The 17,949-nt window shown below is 44.0% G+C and overlaps 1 protein-coding gene across 3 annotated transcripts in view; it reads right to left on the bottom strand.

Moving 5' to 3' along the window:
* Positions 1–856: 856 nt before the first annotated feature.
* The window catches only part of iqsec2b (IQ motif and Sec7 domain ArfGEF 2b), a 30,284-nt gene continuing 13,191 nt past the window's right edge, over positions 857–17,949 (bottom strand). Inside the window, exons 2-14 of one of the 3 annotated variants that reach the window (XM_069659394.1) lie at positions 9,795–10,092; positions 9,289–9,606; positions 7,965–9,019; positions 7,690–7,851; positions 7,298–7,420; positions 7,042–7,208; positions 6,027–6,166; positions 5,815–5,940; positions 5,616–5,715; positions 5,358–5,519; positions 4,969–5,154; positions 4,694–4,743; positions 857–4,356 (exon numbers count right to left, since the gene is read on the bottom strand). In XM_069659394.1, the coding sequence (XP_069515495.1) occupies positions 3,010–4,356; positions 4,694–4,743; positions 4,969–5,154; positions 5,358–5,519; positions 5,616–5,715; positions 5,815–5,940; positions 6,027–6,166; positions 7,042–7,208; positions 7,298–7,420; positions 7,690–7,851; positions 7,965–9,019; positions 9,289–9,606; positions 9,795–10,092 (4,234 nt within the window). In that variant the 3' untranslated portion in view covers positions 857–3,009. Of the gene's footprint in view, positions 4,371–4,693; positions 4,744–4,968; positions 5,155–5,357; positions 5,520–5,615; positions 5,716–5,814; positions 5,941–6,026; positions 6,167–7,041; positions 7,209–7,297; positions 7,421–7,689; positions 7,852–7,964; positions 9,020–9,288; positions 9,607–9,794; positions 10,093–17,949 lie in introns of all 3 variants that reach the window. The other 2 variants (XM_069659391.1, XM_069659393.1) reach the window with 2 other exon arrangements.

The raw sequence follows: 17,949 nt of genomic DNA on the forward strand, positions 1-17,949 counted from the left end.
CAGCATAATTTTTTAGGTAGCCTTGTTATTTGGTTTTATAACTTGCATTTAATGGAAATTAAGCTTGACAGTCTAAAAGGAAAGCAACTGTCAGAGAGGACAATCAAGAGTTACAACCGTAATAAAGTGAGCCAACCTTGGACGTCTGGTTAAATAAAGTGTACTCCCACAATTACCGTTTATCGCCAAAGAGAATGAAAGTGAAATCTTCGAGATTTGATCTTTAAGTCCCAGGGGCTACTGTTGTCTGCATTTCCACAAGGTTGCATTTCCTGCAAGGTTTAAATGATAAATGTTTATTGGTAAAAGTCCCACCCCAAAGTCCCTGTACTTTCAGGAAGTACTACTCCTCTAGCAGAGACCTTAGTGGGAGTAAAATAAAGTAACAGGGGCTTTATTTAGACCCTGGTGCCTGCAATGGAAACGCTTTGAATACATTGTTAAGTTTGTAGTCCCTGAGGAAAGTTCCTGTGGTGAAAATGCTGTTCAAGACTGTAGTGTGAAATATAGTTTTATTCTTTGATTAATATCATCATTTTTATCAAATAAAAAAGGACTGTACATACCCTGAAATGGCCCTAAATCCACGGGTACTTTGATGTTATCATTTTGCCATGAAGCCCCTATAAACCTGGGGTCATCCTCCCTCTCATTGCATCCAAACATTTGAAAAATTATAATCTTAAACTTTCTTTTTCTTTTATTGTGAAGAATTCATTTGCAAAGTAGCCCACTTCTCTTCTTTAGTGCATTATATTCCTAAGGTAAACTTGTGTTATATTTTTGATAGTTGATTGTTTAGAGCTTTTTTATGGTTAAGGTATGATAAGTAAAAACAGAACACAGGAGACACAGGCACTGCAAGGACACTTTAATTTATCAGAAGCAATAAATATTCACATCTCAATTCTCTATTCTTTCAGTACACATAATACATACACAAAGAAAAATTTTGAAATCATTTGTTTTAAATGATATCAATAAGTGCACTGACATAGAAACTTTTTTAGGCTTCAATTTATAGCACAATAACTCATTCTCTCACCTTCAATCTGAAATAATAAGAAAAGAAAAAGAAGTCAATATTCCTTTTGGCCAACACCTCCTATTCCTGTTCCTCTTTGATATGTACATACTTAGTGGCACTCACATGCACGCACCTGAATACAGAATGGGAGTACTTCATCCCATTGTTATGATTAGAAGCCTATGTATAGTTTAATATGTACATTCAGGTTTATACAGTACAATCTATTCAATAAGTGCAGATATATTCATGCAAGAAGAGTCAAAAGACACCATTAAAAAGAAAAGGCTAGCCAACACATACTTGTAAATTTTTCGTTTGACATTCTTGACTTTCTCCAAACCTAGTTACGGTACAATCCTTTTTTTGAGGATTCAGGTCTTTTTGAACTTTGCCATCTCTAAAGCTAGCTAGTCCCACAGACTTTTTACTGTCTTTCACCCCTAAATCAGAAAATATGTCGTTTTCCCTTTGAAATAATTTGCACTGAAGGCATCAGTACTCAACTACAACCTCAAAAAAGCTTTAGCAAAAGGGGCGACACAGAAAAAAAGGGGATAAACAGAATGTACCTGTAACGTTACTTTTTTTTTTTTACATTCTTGAATCTTGTTATGGCCCTCGGTAGGATGGCATGGCAATTGAAAATGTAGAATTTTCAAAAACTGGCTGAAGAGGGAGGATTAAGAAGAAGGCCATTTCTGACTTAAGACATCACGTGTGCAAAACCACAAAACCTCATGTAAAAGCGTGCTTCTTCAAAACATAGAAAAACACAAAATGACTAAATCTCATTTCTGCGAGGAAGTGAGCATAGGTGCTGTAAGATTACACAGGAATTGCATCCTCTAGCGATTTTTATCCCCCAATTTTCAAAACCATGATTAAGCCCTTTTTCCAAAAACCCGGAGCCTCATTAATATAAAAAATAAAAACATTAACTGAGATCCGTTCTCTGAGTTCAAGATTGTTATTTGAAAAAATGTGCCCCTGTTTGCTCACATCAAACAAAACAGAAAAGGAGGAATATTGTTGGTGTTGAAATCAATTGAAACGAAACAAAAACTCATTCATTATTTTTCAACAATCAATAATATTAATTACTCAAAGGATGAAGTCAATGGAAACCATGGTACTATGGAAATAAATCACACTTCACATATCAGAACACCCTCTAGTGGCTATGGCAAACTGAGGGAATTTATATGTGCATATACTCTCTATAACCATGTACAAACATCTGCTGATATAATTAATCACTGATCAAAACAAATATCGGACAATATTCATCATACTCATAGCAGGTATTATAATATCAATAAAACAGCAAGAAGCTTCAGAAACATTCAAAATATATTATTGATTGTATCAGTAATTTCCCATACCCCACAAGGAATGCATTATAAAGCCAGGCGGCTCCTGTTGACATGTAAAAGACCATTAAGCAAAAAGACTGTCAGGAAACCGTGCACTGGTTTTATAAGTTTAAGACAAAGCAACATATCTGAGGTCTTCTTTAGAAAAAAAGATGCCTGTCAGCAAAAGCGGAACCTGCAAGAAGGGACGGAGACATCATGAAGCCAGGGAAATTATTGCAAAGTCAAGGGACATTTTTTGCAACTCTCTGCTGTTTTTAATGCAAAACTCAGTTGGAATGCATTCGGGGATTTAGTCTTTATTTACATTCCCATGTAAGCAGCTGGACATATATGGTCTCCGTTTCTCCAGTGTCACATCATCACATCTTGGTATTGTACATGTAAATAGTCTCATACAGACTCAACTAGACTTCAAACAATTAAAACTGAGGCAATATACTATATAGATTTAGATTTATCTTAAATTATATGGCTATAGACTTTTTTGATATTATGTGCAGAAATGTGAGCAGAGTTTGTTCACATGTGTCTGTTTCTGTGTGCGCAGGTTTCAAAGATGTGTGCACATGCTATTCTAACTCTAGCTGTGCTTTGTATCTCCACCTACATGTGTGGGAAACGGAGGTGAAAGTAACAGAGACGAAGCAAACTGCGTTTCCTCTTGTCACTAGCGCTGCTGCTGTTACTTTCTGTCCTGGCAGACTTGGTCCTGGCCCTGGTTCTGCCAACCTCCTCCATTCTGTAATCTGACCTGTGACCCCTGGGGCCCGACACTCTGCTCACACCACGGTACTTATCCGGTTGATAGGCTTGGATTTGGAGCTGCTGCCCCCTGTACCTGTCGCTCCAGCCCCCGTCACCTGCGGCCCCTGCTGAGGCTGCCCTGGGTGCTGGGGGGGGTGAGGGGAGAGAGGTGTAAGAGGGGTAAGGGGGGACGAAGGGGGGGGTAAAGGGGAGTGTGGTGGGGGAGGGGGGATAGAAGAAAGAGGAGGGTACTGGGGCAGATACGGGGCGGCGGTGGCTGCGTGATGTGCATTGACGGTGGCGGACGGAAGGTTGTGGGGCAGCGTGCCGAATATAAAGTGTGCTTGGTGGGTGGTGTGGCTGGCTGGGTGTGGTGTGTGAACGTGTCCGGGGTGGGTTTGGGAGTGTGCGTGGGGGTGCGGGTGGGAGTGAGACAGGGTTAGTGGCAGTTTGGTACCAGGGACGCCGCCCCCTCTGATAGAGTGTGTGGGCTGCGCGTGGTACAGGGCGAACTGTGGGTTCTGGGAATGTTGGGAGAGAGGAGAAAGGGGGGGGGGACATCCCACCACCATGTTGGCGTAACGACCCGGAAGGCCATGCTGGGAGAGTTGGGAGAGATGGGCCAGCTGCGGGTGCGGAACATGTGGGGGGCCAATTGGTGGCCGACAGGGTAGTGGGCCTCGCTGTATAGTATGAGGAGCCATACCTGGCAAAGGTGGAGGGACAGTTTGGACGTGGTAGCGATGGTGATGGTAGTAAGGTGGTGGGGGCTGCACGGTGCCCACGTGACAGTATTGTGCGTGCAATGCCTGGATCTTGGAGGGTCCCCCGTCCATCTGACACAGAGATGAAGGGGAGTGAGGTGGGGGCCCTCCCGTAGTCGGTGGGGGGACAGGCGCGGGGAAGGGTGGCCCCGGTGGAATAAGAGGGCCTGGTGGTTTGGCGCGTTTGCTGCCGAATAGGGATCCCAGGAAGGAGCCGCTGTTGTTGTTGCTGCTCCCCCCAGGGCCGCTCCCCGCTCCTGGTCTCTCTACACTGCTGGAGACTCCCCCAACTCCTGTCCCAGCAGTGGTATGTTGCTGCCCCGGCCCACCCCCCACCCCCGTTCCGGGGCTCAGGATGGGGCGGTGAGGCCGGAAGTCTTCTGTTCCGTAGCAGCCAGGTATCACACCTGGCATTGGGTAGCGCTGATGAGGCTGTGGGCTGCTAATGATGGAGCCCTGGGAGGAAAGATCATCATCATGCTTTAGAAAAATTCCTGGAAGATGCACTATGGCCCCAGATCCCACTTACATCATCACACACGTGACATATTCGTATCTGGAGGTTACGTACATGCTCGGACAAATATGAACACGCAACCATGCAACGGGTGCAGGACATATGGACACATATGGACACACACACATGCATGTACACGCGCACACCATCTCTTTGTACACTGTACACACACTGAGTATGCTTCGAATGATGAAGAACCAGTGAGGGGAAAAGCAGGCAGGTCTATTAATTAACAAGTCCACATCTAGTCTTTGAGACTTACTTCCATGGTACTGTCCAGAGAACCAACACTGTTCCTGCGACCACGTTTCCCTGCACCCCACCAGGAAGAGTCAAGTTAGCAAAGAGTGGAAGATTTAAACGTTTGCTCACATGATAAAAGATAGAAACTTCATGAGCTGTGTTTAAATGGCGGCAAGAAAGAGGAATAGGATTTAGCAACAGATGAATCCCTGTAGAAGCTGCGCTACCCAATTCAACCCAGGTGACAGGAAGGAGATAGGATTGCCCCCCATCTCTGAGGTGCTGTTGTCTTACCTGTATCCGATAGGTCCCTGAGAGATGAGCTGAGCGCTGTGCGTTTGAGACCCTCGCAGTTGTCATCAAAACTTGTCCTTCCCATGGTGCCATTCACCACATCGCTCTTCACACCTACGCCTCCTCCAACCACACCTCCAGAGAGCAAACTGGGCCGCATCACACCTTTCTGTTTCTCCAACTCCGCTGGAAATAAACACAAAGGGCACAGGGGAATTGAAAATGAGAGAGAGACAGGGTGCAGAGAAAAACAAGCCAGAAATTGGTACCATCAGCACCCAGTGTCTTGATAAACAACAAAAAACAACGTATGATTGCCAAAACCTACACAGATATTATGCCCACTATAGTTCAAGTTCACAATAATGGCCAGTAGATGGAGTACTTACATTCAACTCTATATTTCTCCATCTCCTGCACTTCAGCAACACTCTCCCTGAGGTCGCTTACAAAGCGGGTGCGGTCTTGCTGACTGGGTGCCATAAAGACGATAAGAACCTTCCTCTCGCCACCCAGGACTGCTGTGGTCAGGCGGATACCATGAGGGTAGTCTAAGAGATGCAAACAAAGAGTAATAAAGTAGTCAGTCATTGCAGAGGCTTATAAAGAAATTGTTTAAATGTTCGAAAAGAAAAAAGGTCTCTTACAGGAGTTCTGGAACATGTGCACTTGCATCTCAACCAAAGGAAAAGATTGTCTGAAACTGTAAGTCACTGAGGTTTTCTTCTTCTGGAAAATTTTGGTCACCTGATAATCAACATAGATGGGATATTAATTTATTTACATGGCCTTTCAAATGTTTTAATTAATTTCCCTGCCTGTCGAAGTGATGAATGTAAGACGTACCACCAGAAGGTCATTGAAGAGGAAGACCTCTCGTTGGTGCACCCCTGTCCTCTGAGGTCTGTTGGGGTCAGGGACCTCGTAGAGCTGGCAGCAACACACCAGCCTACGGTGTGGGAGGGACAGCACCTGTATCGACAAATAAAGTACAAATTAATACGCTTTTAACTAGTGGCAAAGCCTTGTTTGTTGCCTTGTCCAGTTAGAAAACTCACAGGCTTCTTTCCCACGATGACTCTCTCCACTGCCTGCACTTGGGACACATGGTCATCATTGGTCCGTAGCTCCCATTTCTGTATCCGCTGGTAGATCCCAACCAGCAGGTCCCTGGGTATGTCCTGACCATTGTCAACGCCTTGGGTGGAGACAGGGAAAGAAAGGGTTTTAGGAAATTCTATTTATGAAACTACACTGTAAGAATCATAAATTATACAGTCCTTTGATGCAAGAGTTTTTTTCCAGTTTTCACTCACTAAAGGGAAAAGCGTATTAGAAAGCTAGCTGTGCAATCCTTCCAATGATTGTTTAAGTCTCTTGTTTAACAGGTACAGGTTATGCCAGATTACTACTAAGAGCAAGAATTTATTGGCTGCATTGTCATCGTAATCATAATACTATGCGGTTACGGTACTCAATATTCCAACCTATCAATTAAATGCAAAATTAGGGGCGTCACCAATATGTTTTCTCTTAAGGAGAACACATGACAGATGAGCAGATCCCTTATGTGGATGTAAGAAAAAAAATTGCATTGTAATTTCTGTTGAATTCTCCCCCTTACTTATCTAATGCATTCTAATAACATAGTTGTACTTACAGACAATATTAGGGATAGACCTATTATCGGCCGGGCTGATTATCGGCGCCGATATTCGGCATTTCGACGCATATCGGCATCCGTCTTTTTTTTTTTTTATCCGACAGCCGATAAGGGATCAAATTAATACTGGGTTATTTTGGCTCTGATGCATATGCTTAAAGGCATTTAAATAAAGTTAAGTGTTGGAGTTTGTGTTATTCAAAATTTTGACACCAATATTTTCACTTTTACTGCAAATGAATATCGGCTTCAAATATCGGTTATCGGCCTCCTTGACTACTAATAATCGGTATCGGTATCGGCCCTGAAAAAACCATATCGGTCTATCTCTAGACAATATACTAGATAGGTATCATAAATACTGCCCAAAATGTTTTTCAGTATATATTGCATCGAGCATCTCGTAGCACCTCTCAAATTCTTGATGAAATCCTCAAGTTTCATTTTCCTCTCAGCTTTGACGTTGGGACTGTACATGTCTGTGTTCAGAAGGATTATGGCAAAGGCCAAGATGAAGATGGTGTCTGGGTTCTGGAACTGTCGAACCAGGGTCGGATTGCACACACAGTACCTCTGACTGCGTAAGACACAAAAACAAAATATTGAAAGGTTAAAATGTCTGTTAAAATTGAGTGAATCTTAAAGTTTTATATCATACATACGAACCTAAAAGCCTCTATGAGCCTCTCCACTTTTTGGGCTTCTCCTTGAACTTTGATCTGAGCCTGGAACTTCCTGAGAGCATCGTCAAGGTCCATGCCTGAGAAGTCCATCTCATCCACCACACAGCTAAAATAAAAACAGCAGAGATCACAGACTAGTCTCATTACTGCACAACCTGGAAACTTAGTAACAATCACATGTCTACGCAGATCACAAGTGACGTCACATATGTTGGTTTGTGTTCGGCCTAACTGAAATTTTGTTTACCCTGAAGATACAGACAGATATTTTCATCTGGATCTTTTGGACAGGTACGTCTCATCATTTTCTGATCCAGCACAAGTCTCCCTCTTAAAAAATTCCTTCTCTTCTGTGCTGTCTATTCTCATACTCACTCTAAGACATCTTTGTTGAATTGTTTCTGTCGGTTTCCCAGGAACTCTCCAATCATCTGCCTGCTGAGGCCCTTTCTCTCCAGGATGAAGCGAGCAATCCCAACTGGAGTGTCGGATACAAAACCTCTCTCTATCAGGTACTGGATCCCTTTCTCTGGCTTCCTATAGTCAAGGAAAAAGAACTTTCTCACTACAACTAGACCAGATTAATGTATCATATCCATCAAATGGTCTATCAAAGGAACTTCAATTCGTAAGTAAAACAAGCATCCTACTTGTTGAAGAGGTTGAGACCTATGCGGTACTGGCGTCTCTGAACCACGTCGCTGTTGAAAGGCGGGGAGTCCCAGCTGTGGCGGCTTTCTCTCTGGTAGGTCTGCTTTCCCAGAGGCGGCAGAGGCTCCCGCAGGCTGTCCTGAGATGAGGAGCCAGAACTGCAGTTGACTGTCTCGTTGGAGTTGGTAGTAGAGTTTAGTGAGTCGTTGTCTCCGTCTGAGCAGCACGGCTGCTCCAGGCCACCAGGGGGCAGAGCTGTAGAGGAGGAGGAGGACAGAGGGGTGGTGGGGGGTTGCTGGGGGGAGGACGAGGACGAAGGCGTGTCAGGGTACTGATGGTGGTGAATAGGATGGTGGTGATGGTGGTGGTGTGCCGCCACCTGATGAGGGATGTGTGTGGGTATGGGTCTGCCAGGGGCCCTGGTCTGACCCTGAGCAGCTGCTGTTGATGTAGGGCGGGTGCCTGTGTTGGGGGAGTGTTTAAGGGTTCCCTGAGGGGAGCCAGCCCCTACCCCAGGCTCCTGCTCATAGACCAACTGTCTGCTCAGAGATCCACGATCTGATCGGTCACTCATGTCCACTGAGCTGTCACTTGGTGGCTCAATAGTAAGGAGAGGCAGATGTGCGCCCCTTAGACGATAATCCCTGCACTCGGTACAAGGAGTGCTGCGCCGACTGTTACTGCTGCCCCCTCCCTCAGTGTCCCTGCTGTCCTCACGCCCTCCGACACCACCGCCGGGGCCCCAGTACTCTGTGTCTGTGCTGCTGGGTGCCCGATCCAGGGAAAGCGGGGATGACGGCATGCCATCATCCATGTAAAGGGTAACATCACTGTACGAGGTGGCCGTGCTGTCGCCGTGCATACTGAGTCCTCCTCCAGCACCCCTGGCTCGCTCTCCCAAACCTCTTTGGGAGGAGGGGTTGCTGCTGCTGCTCCACACGCACTCCCCAAAGTCTTCACTAATTCCTCCACCCTCCCTGCTGCCCTCCTGGGAGTCATCGCGTCCTGCGCGGCAGGTAAGGGCATCGTCTATGGAGTCAGCTAAAGACTTGACCTAAGGGGAGCACAAATTCAGGTAGGATTCAGTCCTAATGTCCAGAAGTAAAGCTTGTTATTTGTACATTTGCTAGAATATCTGCAATAGAAATTAAAATGTAATGCTCATGAGAGTCTAGTGCTGCCATGTAAGCCTGACTAGCGGATTAGATACGTCTTTTGGTTTACTTTGTCAGCTTGTTTGATTAGTTCTGTTCTCCTTTTTTTTTCTTTGCTTCTTTCCGTCACTGTAAAGACCTTTGAGGAAGATTTAAATTACAATGTTACCTGTTTGGAGAAGGAGTCCTCTAGGTGGGTGTAGTCTCCTGGGCGGTCTGGGTCAGGGGAATGAGGAGGTCCTATGGCCACACTGTGGGTGAAGTTTGTTTGTGTTTGGGCCTGCTGTTGAGGCTGTCGCTCGTCAAAGGAATATTGTAGTCTCATGTTGGAAAGGATGATGCGACGGGTCATGCGACTCTCTGAAGCGGAACTTCTGAGGCGCTCAAAGTTCTTGTTCATGCGATACTGTCTGAAGGCTGTCTGAATGGTCCTCGCTGCTCTGCGGCTTACAAAGGAGCCTCCATATTTTCTTTCCAGCATCTCCACCTGGCAAAAGGTGTGTGGGGGGGAAGCAAAGAGGAACACAGATTACATAATGAGCATCTAGATGTCTTGCACCAAAGAACCTTGACTGAAAGGAATCCTTTATCTGCGTTAAGTCTGCTAGAGCCTCCAAAGAACACAAACATTTGCAACACAAATCCTTTAAGCAACAGCATCCTCGGCATTGATACCTTCTTATCCTGGAGATCTGTCGAGAGTTCGTAGCTGTCCGAAAGGGCCTTGCATCTCTTGTTCTCCTCTTCCTCCTGCTTGCGGAGGGCCAGACTCGCAGGTTGGTGTCGTGTTCGCAGTGCCCAAGCCAAGCTGGCTGAACTGGAGGCAGACACGCATGAAGGGTCCCTGGATCCGGACGGTACGCTGCTGGTGCCGCTGTCAGTGTAGCGCTCAGAGCCACGGAGGTAAGGTGACTGGCCGAATGAGCTGTCTTTGTGGGTGCCCGTCTCTGGACACTGGGAGTCCCCTTCCACACTACAAGAGAAAATCAGCAGAAGCTTTTGGAATGAGCCACTTCTGAGTAATAGGTGTCACGACAAAATATAACACCAAACACTTTGAAGTGTAAAAAGCTCAAACGAGACACTGAATAATGATTGAGTAAGTTCAGTGTCAGCAAATTCTGCAGAAAAGGACTTACATGTAAACTTTAGAGCGACGGGCAGTTAACCATCTCTTAGTGGAGCTCATGATGTCACTTCTAATCAGTGCCAAAGCCTGAGTTCTGACCACATTCCTTGACCTATATTATACGTTGATCCAACAGATATAAAGGTCTCTGAGTTAATAAACGACTACATTCAGCCAAGCTTACTACTTTTAATGCACTGCCCTTCCCTTTCCTCACGTTCTTCTTTGTCCCGGTGTATTCCTGTCTGACAAACGCAGCACTGATATCACATTCTGAGGAGTCATCAACACACTCCTCCACATACCAGCAGCACCATACTGACAGGAAAGACCAGGTTAGCCGCAGGTATTACACAGGCACATTACATCCCTGAGAAATATCGTGACACACAACACATGCAGTTCCTCCTCCACGATTAAGTCTCAGTCTACTGGACAGGCAGCAAGGTGCTAAGATTTTGCACCAAAATCAAATCACCAGTAGCCAAATGGAGTCGTGCAGGACGCATACCAAAAACCATAAAACAGCCCTAAAGTTAGTCCAGAAATCCTCCAGCGTCCTCTTACGTACTTCTACCCAGACAAGTCAATTAGTCAGTCTGTTTCTGAGAACAACTGCAGTCACATGCTCCTGCCAACATTTCCTCCTTGCGTTAGCCGCACCCCCTCCTGTCAGCTGTGTCCTGTCCCATAACAAGACAGAACGGCAGGCAGAGCTCTACATTAGCCACACGATACAGGCAAATGTTTGTGGTGTCGTTTTGTTTGTGTGGTTTCTACGTTTTGCATAGTTTCTGTTTCTCTGCATCACACATTCATTAAGTGGAAAAAGAATAGCGCCATGTTGACTTTGACCATCTTTGCTTTGTGTGAGTAAGCTAATGTGCTCTTTCCTCCCTCCTTGAGTTATCGCTGTTCCATTTGATGACAGACTTCCTGTGTTAGTGTGTAGTTGTAACAACAACACAGGGTGGAAAAGGCTTTTCGACAAAAAAGGAAATATTTTGTACGTGTTCTCATTTGTTGCACTTCTCATTATGAAAGTGATTCAGCTAGATAAACACCACATGCCAGTTCGTACATCAGGACTCGTACATCTTTGAAACAGAACAGAGGAAACTGTGTACATTAAAGGGTCTTTCAGGAGGACATCCTGTGCCTTCAGGCGGCACATGACCCGGCTAAATCATTGTTGAGTCTAACAACAACACTGAGGACAACTTTATTATGTTGCACAACACAGGGGCCCAGAGTTTCAAAGACACAATTCTGACATCTACAGGAGTGCACATTTAAGCACAGCTAATCCGAATCATATATTACATGAAATCCATAGATTCATATTTATACTAATTGCAGAGAATTACTCACATCATTAACAAGCTGTGCTTTGTTTACACCTAAAGCTAACTAATTAAGAGCAACAAGTTGTTACACAAAACTCCTTCTCCTCTTAGAAATCTTGTATTTTTCTTTGTGCAGCATCATTTACCATTCGTCCTCCTCCTCTTCAGCTCCTTAAATAGAGAAGCTGAGGAGAGGGAGGGGGTTGCTTGGTGACGGTTGCTGTGGGACCTTTGTGGGCGGTAAGGCAGTTGTTATGATGAGAAGCGTAGTTGCCATGACAATGTGTTGACTGTTATCACCACTGAGGTGGGTGTTCAAGATGCTCCACAGGTTGTGAATGACAAGTCTACATAATACTTAAGAAAACAAATTAAAATGCAGAATGGAGTTTGCAAAAAGAGCATCGTCTGAACTTGTTAGTTTGGGAAGAATCGTAGTCTAAATTTATCACCTTACTTTAGTTTCTATTTATACACCATCTTGGGTAATCTGTTTGAATAGAAAATGCTGCCTTCTTCAGAGTTGCTCCTTTTAAGGAATGGAAACTACTAAGAGTGACTCTGCTCGGTGCCAACAGGTCGACACAAGCAGCGAACCGGCCTCGCTGTCATGCACATCAGCAGGAGCAGATGGTATTTGCTCATTCAACTGAGTCACAGAAACCTAAAATACATGCGGCGCAAAAAATTCAGGAGCCACAAGCCTAGTTTCATTAATGTGTTTGAATATTCATGCGTGTTCCTCTGGATTGACTTGACCTCAAAATCCTGACAAACTTCGGCTGTCATGTCGCTTCTGGTGAAGATGGAGAAGGAAAATACTTCAGGTGAGAGGGATATTTTCTGTAGTGGCTTTTCTACCACTGAATCAATTATCAACTGTATGGATTATGTGACATTACCACATAGACTTTCATCTCCAGAGTGTGCATGCAGCAAGTTTTAAATGTCCTCCTTTTAGAGTTAGAAGAGATACCCATTAAAAGTCTCAAAGTTTGGTGGAATATTTGAAATAAATTAGACTCTGTTCCAACATTGATTTCTTCTCCCTATGCGAGGCCTTTCAATCCACCTCCAGGCATGCATGCATTAAACAAGACTTTCATTTGGTTTTGCCTGCAGCAACAGCCGGGCGGTAATATTTCGGCGAGGCACAAGGTGAGAATGATATACGAGTAAAAAGTTTGTTGTATAAAACATGAGTGCGGCCATATCGCAGCTGGCATCTGCACCACCTCATTACTTATGTAAGACACCCTGTATTCTTGTTACAGTGCCAGAGAAGAGGTGCTCTCTGGAGGCTCCCTCATAAAGACCGGCCCGGAGTTTCACTACCCACAACCGTTTAATTGGAGCTGAAGCAGATGGTTGGAATCTAATAAACAGAGGAGCGATCGCTGATAGTGTTGAAGGAATAAAAAAAAAAGGCATTGACAAGAGACTCAATGAGAGAAAACTGAATAAGCAGTAAAGTACAATGTCAACTCCACGCAGTCCCGTGCTCATATAATATTGATGTGCTGACAGTGTGTGTGTGTGTGTGTGTGTGTGTGTGAGGAGCAGCAGCAGCAGCAGGTCTGACTGTGCTATCGAACCCGCAGCAGGACATGCAGACTGGGGGATTAACCTCCCTGCTGTCTGCCATGGAGATGCCAATAATTGCATTGATCTGTCTGTTGACTCATTTTCACCTGAGCATTGACTCAGAGTAGTTAACTACTTGTGGGTCTCTTTTGTTGTTTGTTTCAGAGCTTATCAGATCGCCTCTGCGACCAAAATATGGACGATGAAGGATTAAAGGAACAGGAGGTCCTGCAGCAAGATCCCTGCTATTATTTTGCTGATGTGATATTTACCATCAACGTCAGGGCTTAAAGAGATTTAAAAAAACAGTGTCATTAATGTTTTCCAACATGAAACAATATGCACTTTCTTTGTCACATGTGATCCCATTCCTTCAAACTGAAAGGAAACAATCAAATCATTCATGGGTCAGATCCGAGAATTCCTCCACCGCCAACTCTCTTCTGCCACTTCTCGAGCTGTGAGCTTCCCATCACACACACACACACACACACACACACACACTGTTCACTTGTGACCCAGACCCTCCAGTTCAGAGCTCAAACTCGCTCTGTGGTTTTGTTAGCAGAGGATGACAGTTAATCCACTAAAATGAAGACATAAAAGGCCAGAGGCTACAGAATGACGGAGCTGGAAAGTGCCTGCGTTTTGTAAGCATAAACTTGTGAGATAATCTCTGAAGCACTGAAGCAAGAAAGAATGAAGCGATAAGTCTTGTTTATGTGGAGGGAAATTACCTCCTCCTTTCTTGTTAGCAAATGGTAGTTTATCTGTATTTGACATCCTCTATTTGTGAGACTGTTCCCAATGACACTGCATAATTTTCATGCCTTTTGACTGATTCACTTTCAGATTTGGCGTCTACAGATCTCGTGCTCACATATCACCAAAGCGCTGACTGCAGGCTTTCATTGTAGTTGACAAATCCGTCAAACTAACACAACAAACCTTTGGAGATGTGTGTGTGTGGCACTTCCTGTAGAGGTAATAGTCATTTTTTATGTCATACGTCCTGTATGCTGCGTATGCATTCCCTCGTGATTGACACCCCAGGACAGCCTGGCTCATAATTCAGGCTTTGAAAGGTATGTGATCAGTCATCTGAACGGCATGTATGCGCTGTCACACAGAGCACACCTCTCCGCAGCACATTCATCAACCTTTCCTCTTCCATTTATGTCACTTTCCTTCTAAATAAATGTCTTCCTTTTAAAAACATGACAAAAAAAAGCTTCATTAATTATAAGCACTTAACAGACGCTATTTATCTTTTGTTTTCTGCCCATATACGATGAGTCAGTTCATTTTAACGCTGCATGTTGGCCACCATATAAACACAAACATCTTCTCTCATTGGTGCCAAACTCAATGCACTTTTTTGTCCATTTTGAAAGTGAAGGAAAAGTTCTTACCATGCTGCTACTGTCAGAGAAGGTCCCACACTAACTGGAGCAGCCTAATAACAAACACACACCCTCTCTCTCTCTCTCTCTCTCTCTCTGACTCCTTCATACACACTTTCACATTCACTCTTGCTCGCCCTGAAAAGCTGTCCAGGCTACATTCTTCACAGTCATTTTGACAGTCTATAAACTTCCCTCACCCTGCCCGGCGTTTTTTTTCTTCCCCTCCCTCCCTCCCTCCCTCCCTCCCTCCTCCCTCCCTGCTCCAGATCCCCGACACACACACACGCACAGTCACTGTAATTACACAACACAAGACCAAACAAAACAGAGGAAGAAAAACGTCACCATAACAACAGGAATAGACGAGAGACACGTTGAAGAAGTGCATTCATTTATTGAAAAGAACGGGGAGGAGAGATATAAGAAGTGTTACTTGTTTTCTTTTTTGCTTTAGAGTCCCACTTTTGAGATCAAATGTTTGACCTTGATGTTTGTGCTGCCGACATGAATGCAGATGAAGGCAAGGGGAGGAAGTTAAACCAGTGAGATGATATTAAGCAGCTTTTAGTTGGAGACATAATCAACATGGATGAAAGGGGGAAAAAAGCGAGACATAAATCATGAGGAGATTGTCATAAAAGAAGTTACAGTATAATGAACCGTAGATGTAAGTAGATCATGCTCTCTGAGGTTCAGTGGTTCGTATTGCTGCAGTGTGCACAGATAATAGCTGTCCTGAGTTTCCATGATTCACCATCACATGGAGGATTACACACACACACTGCAATGTTTGGAAAAAGTGTACAATTTTTGGCTAAGAACAAGGCTGATTTTCATCCAAACTTGGTTGCCAACGGTAACAGGGCGCATACTGTGTGTTCTGCAGAGGAAAGCATTAACATTCAAGGATTATGCACACACACACACCACACAATCAATACGTAACTGAAAATAGAATTTCTATAATTAAGTTTTGCGCGTGGATGAGTACATTATGCTCGAGGAGGAGACGAGCGGGGATGGGTGTGTACGAGCGACAATCCAGCATGGCGGAAACAACACGGAGACATTACAGTAAAGACATATAGAGGAAGAACAGGATGAGGAACTAGAGATCTTTATTCAGTCCAGAAAGATAAATCTCTTCAAGGTCGAGCAGAATGTGAAGGAACAATCAAATAATCTTTACATCACATAGGAGGGTAACATCTGTGACATTGCATAACGGTTGGTGACTGCATAGTGATTTGCACAGATAACAAATGGTGACTACGGGGCACATCCAAACTGACATGACTCAACTAGTGGATCCGAGATAAGCATGAGCGCGACAGTAACGAGCGGACGATGGCGATGCGTTCTGACAGCTTGACATGGCTGCAAGAAATGAAATAAATAGCAAAGAGAGAAAACAACAACAGGAAATTAATGCACAAACCATATGATGCATGAGTAAGTCAATGAAAGCACATAAGCATCAGAAAGACTACAGGTTGCATGCGTTTCTTCTAAAATTCTTTGAATAGACGTTGTTGTTTTTTTTTTGGTTACACAGTGAGGTCTCCGTTTTCTGGCAGCATAAACTGTGAGAGTCTTTTTCACAGGTAAATGGGCGAGTGAGACGTTGTGCGGTCGGTCACACCTCGGCTCAGCGAGAGGAGGGGCTACTGCAGCCTGAGGCAGAACAACAGAACTGATGGGCACCCTCATCCTCACCCTCCTCTCTTGGAAAGCAACACGGGACGAGGCACAAAAAAAACAAAAAACAAAAACAGAGATAGAAACACAGGAAGGCAGACGGACAGGACAGAGGAGGGGGGAGAAAGAGAGAGCGAAAAACAGCATGAGACACATAAAAAGCAGAAAGCTAGAGAAGCACAGAGCGTAAGGCTGCAACTAACAATTATCTCTACCATAGACGGATATACCAATTTTATTCTGATTAATCGATTAATCTATAAAATGTTAAAAGTATGATCATCAAGGGACGTCTTCAGATTGCTTCTTTTGTCCAACAAACACTAATAAAGAGGGAAACACCTCCTGCATATACAGCTCAGGAAGAAATTAAGAGGTTTATAGGTTTGTGTTTGTGTAAAATGAGCTTTTGTTTTATTCTATACAACATTTCTCCTCCTTCCAAATAAAATATTCTCATTCAGGTCTTTAATTTGCAGGAAATGACGGCTGGTTAAAGAAATCTCGAAGATTTTCACTTAAATAAATGTCTGTAAGGTCACTATCAATCGTCGAATGAGGTAACACAATGGTGACTGAGCCTATGGCCCACTGATGAAAGCCTTTGCATTTGCAGTATTACAGACTGGGTGTCTGTGGCAACTCTCGCAGAAAAAGTCGCAAGTGGCGCCCAGTTAGCGACGCGTTTTCCATCAGCCAGCAGTGGTTGGTCTGCCAGAGAGGGTAGGTGGAGCTAAGCGGCTGTTTCTGCAAGTGTTGCGAGTAAACAGTAATCTCCTATGGCTGAACAAACAAAGAAAAGATGGATGACTACAGATACAACTTCAACAAGAAGTGAAAATCCAAAGAAAAAGAAACAAATTGGACGCTCAGATAAAGGAAAATCAAGAGTTACAACCGGAGCCAACCGTGGACGTCACACATGCAACACTGTCTGGATATCTGGGAAGTGTGCTCCCGCAATTACCCTTTATCACCACAGGTGCCGCCAAAGAGAACGAAACTGAAATCTTCGAGGTTAGCACTTAAAGATCCCAAAAAGATGTTTTTCAGACATTAAATAATGCAAAGAAAACAAGTTTATGTGTAAACAGAATACTAATACTCAGGACGAGTTCAGAAATCAACATGTGGTGGAATAACCTGGTTTTTAATTACAGCTTTCATGCATCTTGGCATGCTGTCATCAGCCTTTCACATTGCTGTTGGGTGACGTGAGGCCGCTCTTGGTGCTAAAATTCAGGCAGCTCGTCTTTTTTCGATGGCTCATGACCTTCCACATTCAGGAGGTTTTCAGTGGTTAGGATTGGATTGGGCTGGCTATGACATGAAGAGAGAGACGCTGGTTTATAGAACATGTGGAGCGAGAGAGTCTCTTAATTGTTTCCAGAGCTGTAGCTAATCTGCTTCAACTGTTACACTGCACAACCTGAGATGGCATGTTAGAAACAGGACTGCAACTAACTTTATTTTATTTTCACAATTAATCGATTAATCTTTTACTCTATAAAATGCTCATCACAATTATTTCATTTATCGATAAATATGCCAATTATTATTAACGATTCTTTTACTTCATAAAAGTCAAATAATTGGGCGTCTTTAAATTGCTTCTTTGGTGCGAAAAAAAAAAAAAAAAGAAGCATCAAATCCTCCCATTTAAGAAG

This window comes from Semicossyphus pulcher, unplaced genomic scaffold (assembly GCF_022749685.1).
Source record: "Semicossyphus pulcher isolate SPU_LCO1_2020_fin unplaced genomic scaffold, fSemPul1.0.p SCAF_13, whole genome shotgun sequence".
NCBI lineage: Eukaryota > Metazoa > Chordata > Actinopteri > Labriformes > Labridae > Semicossyphus > Semicossyphus pulcher.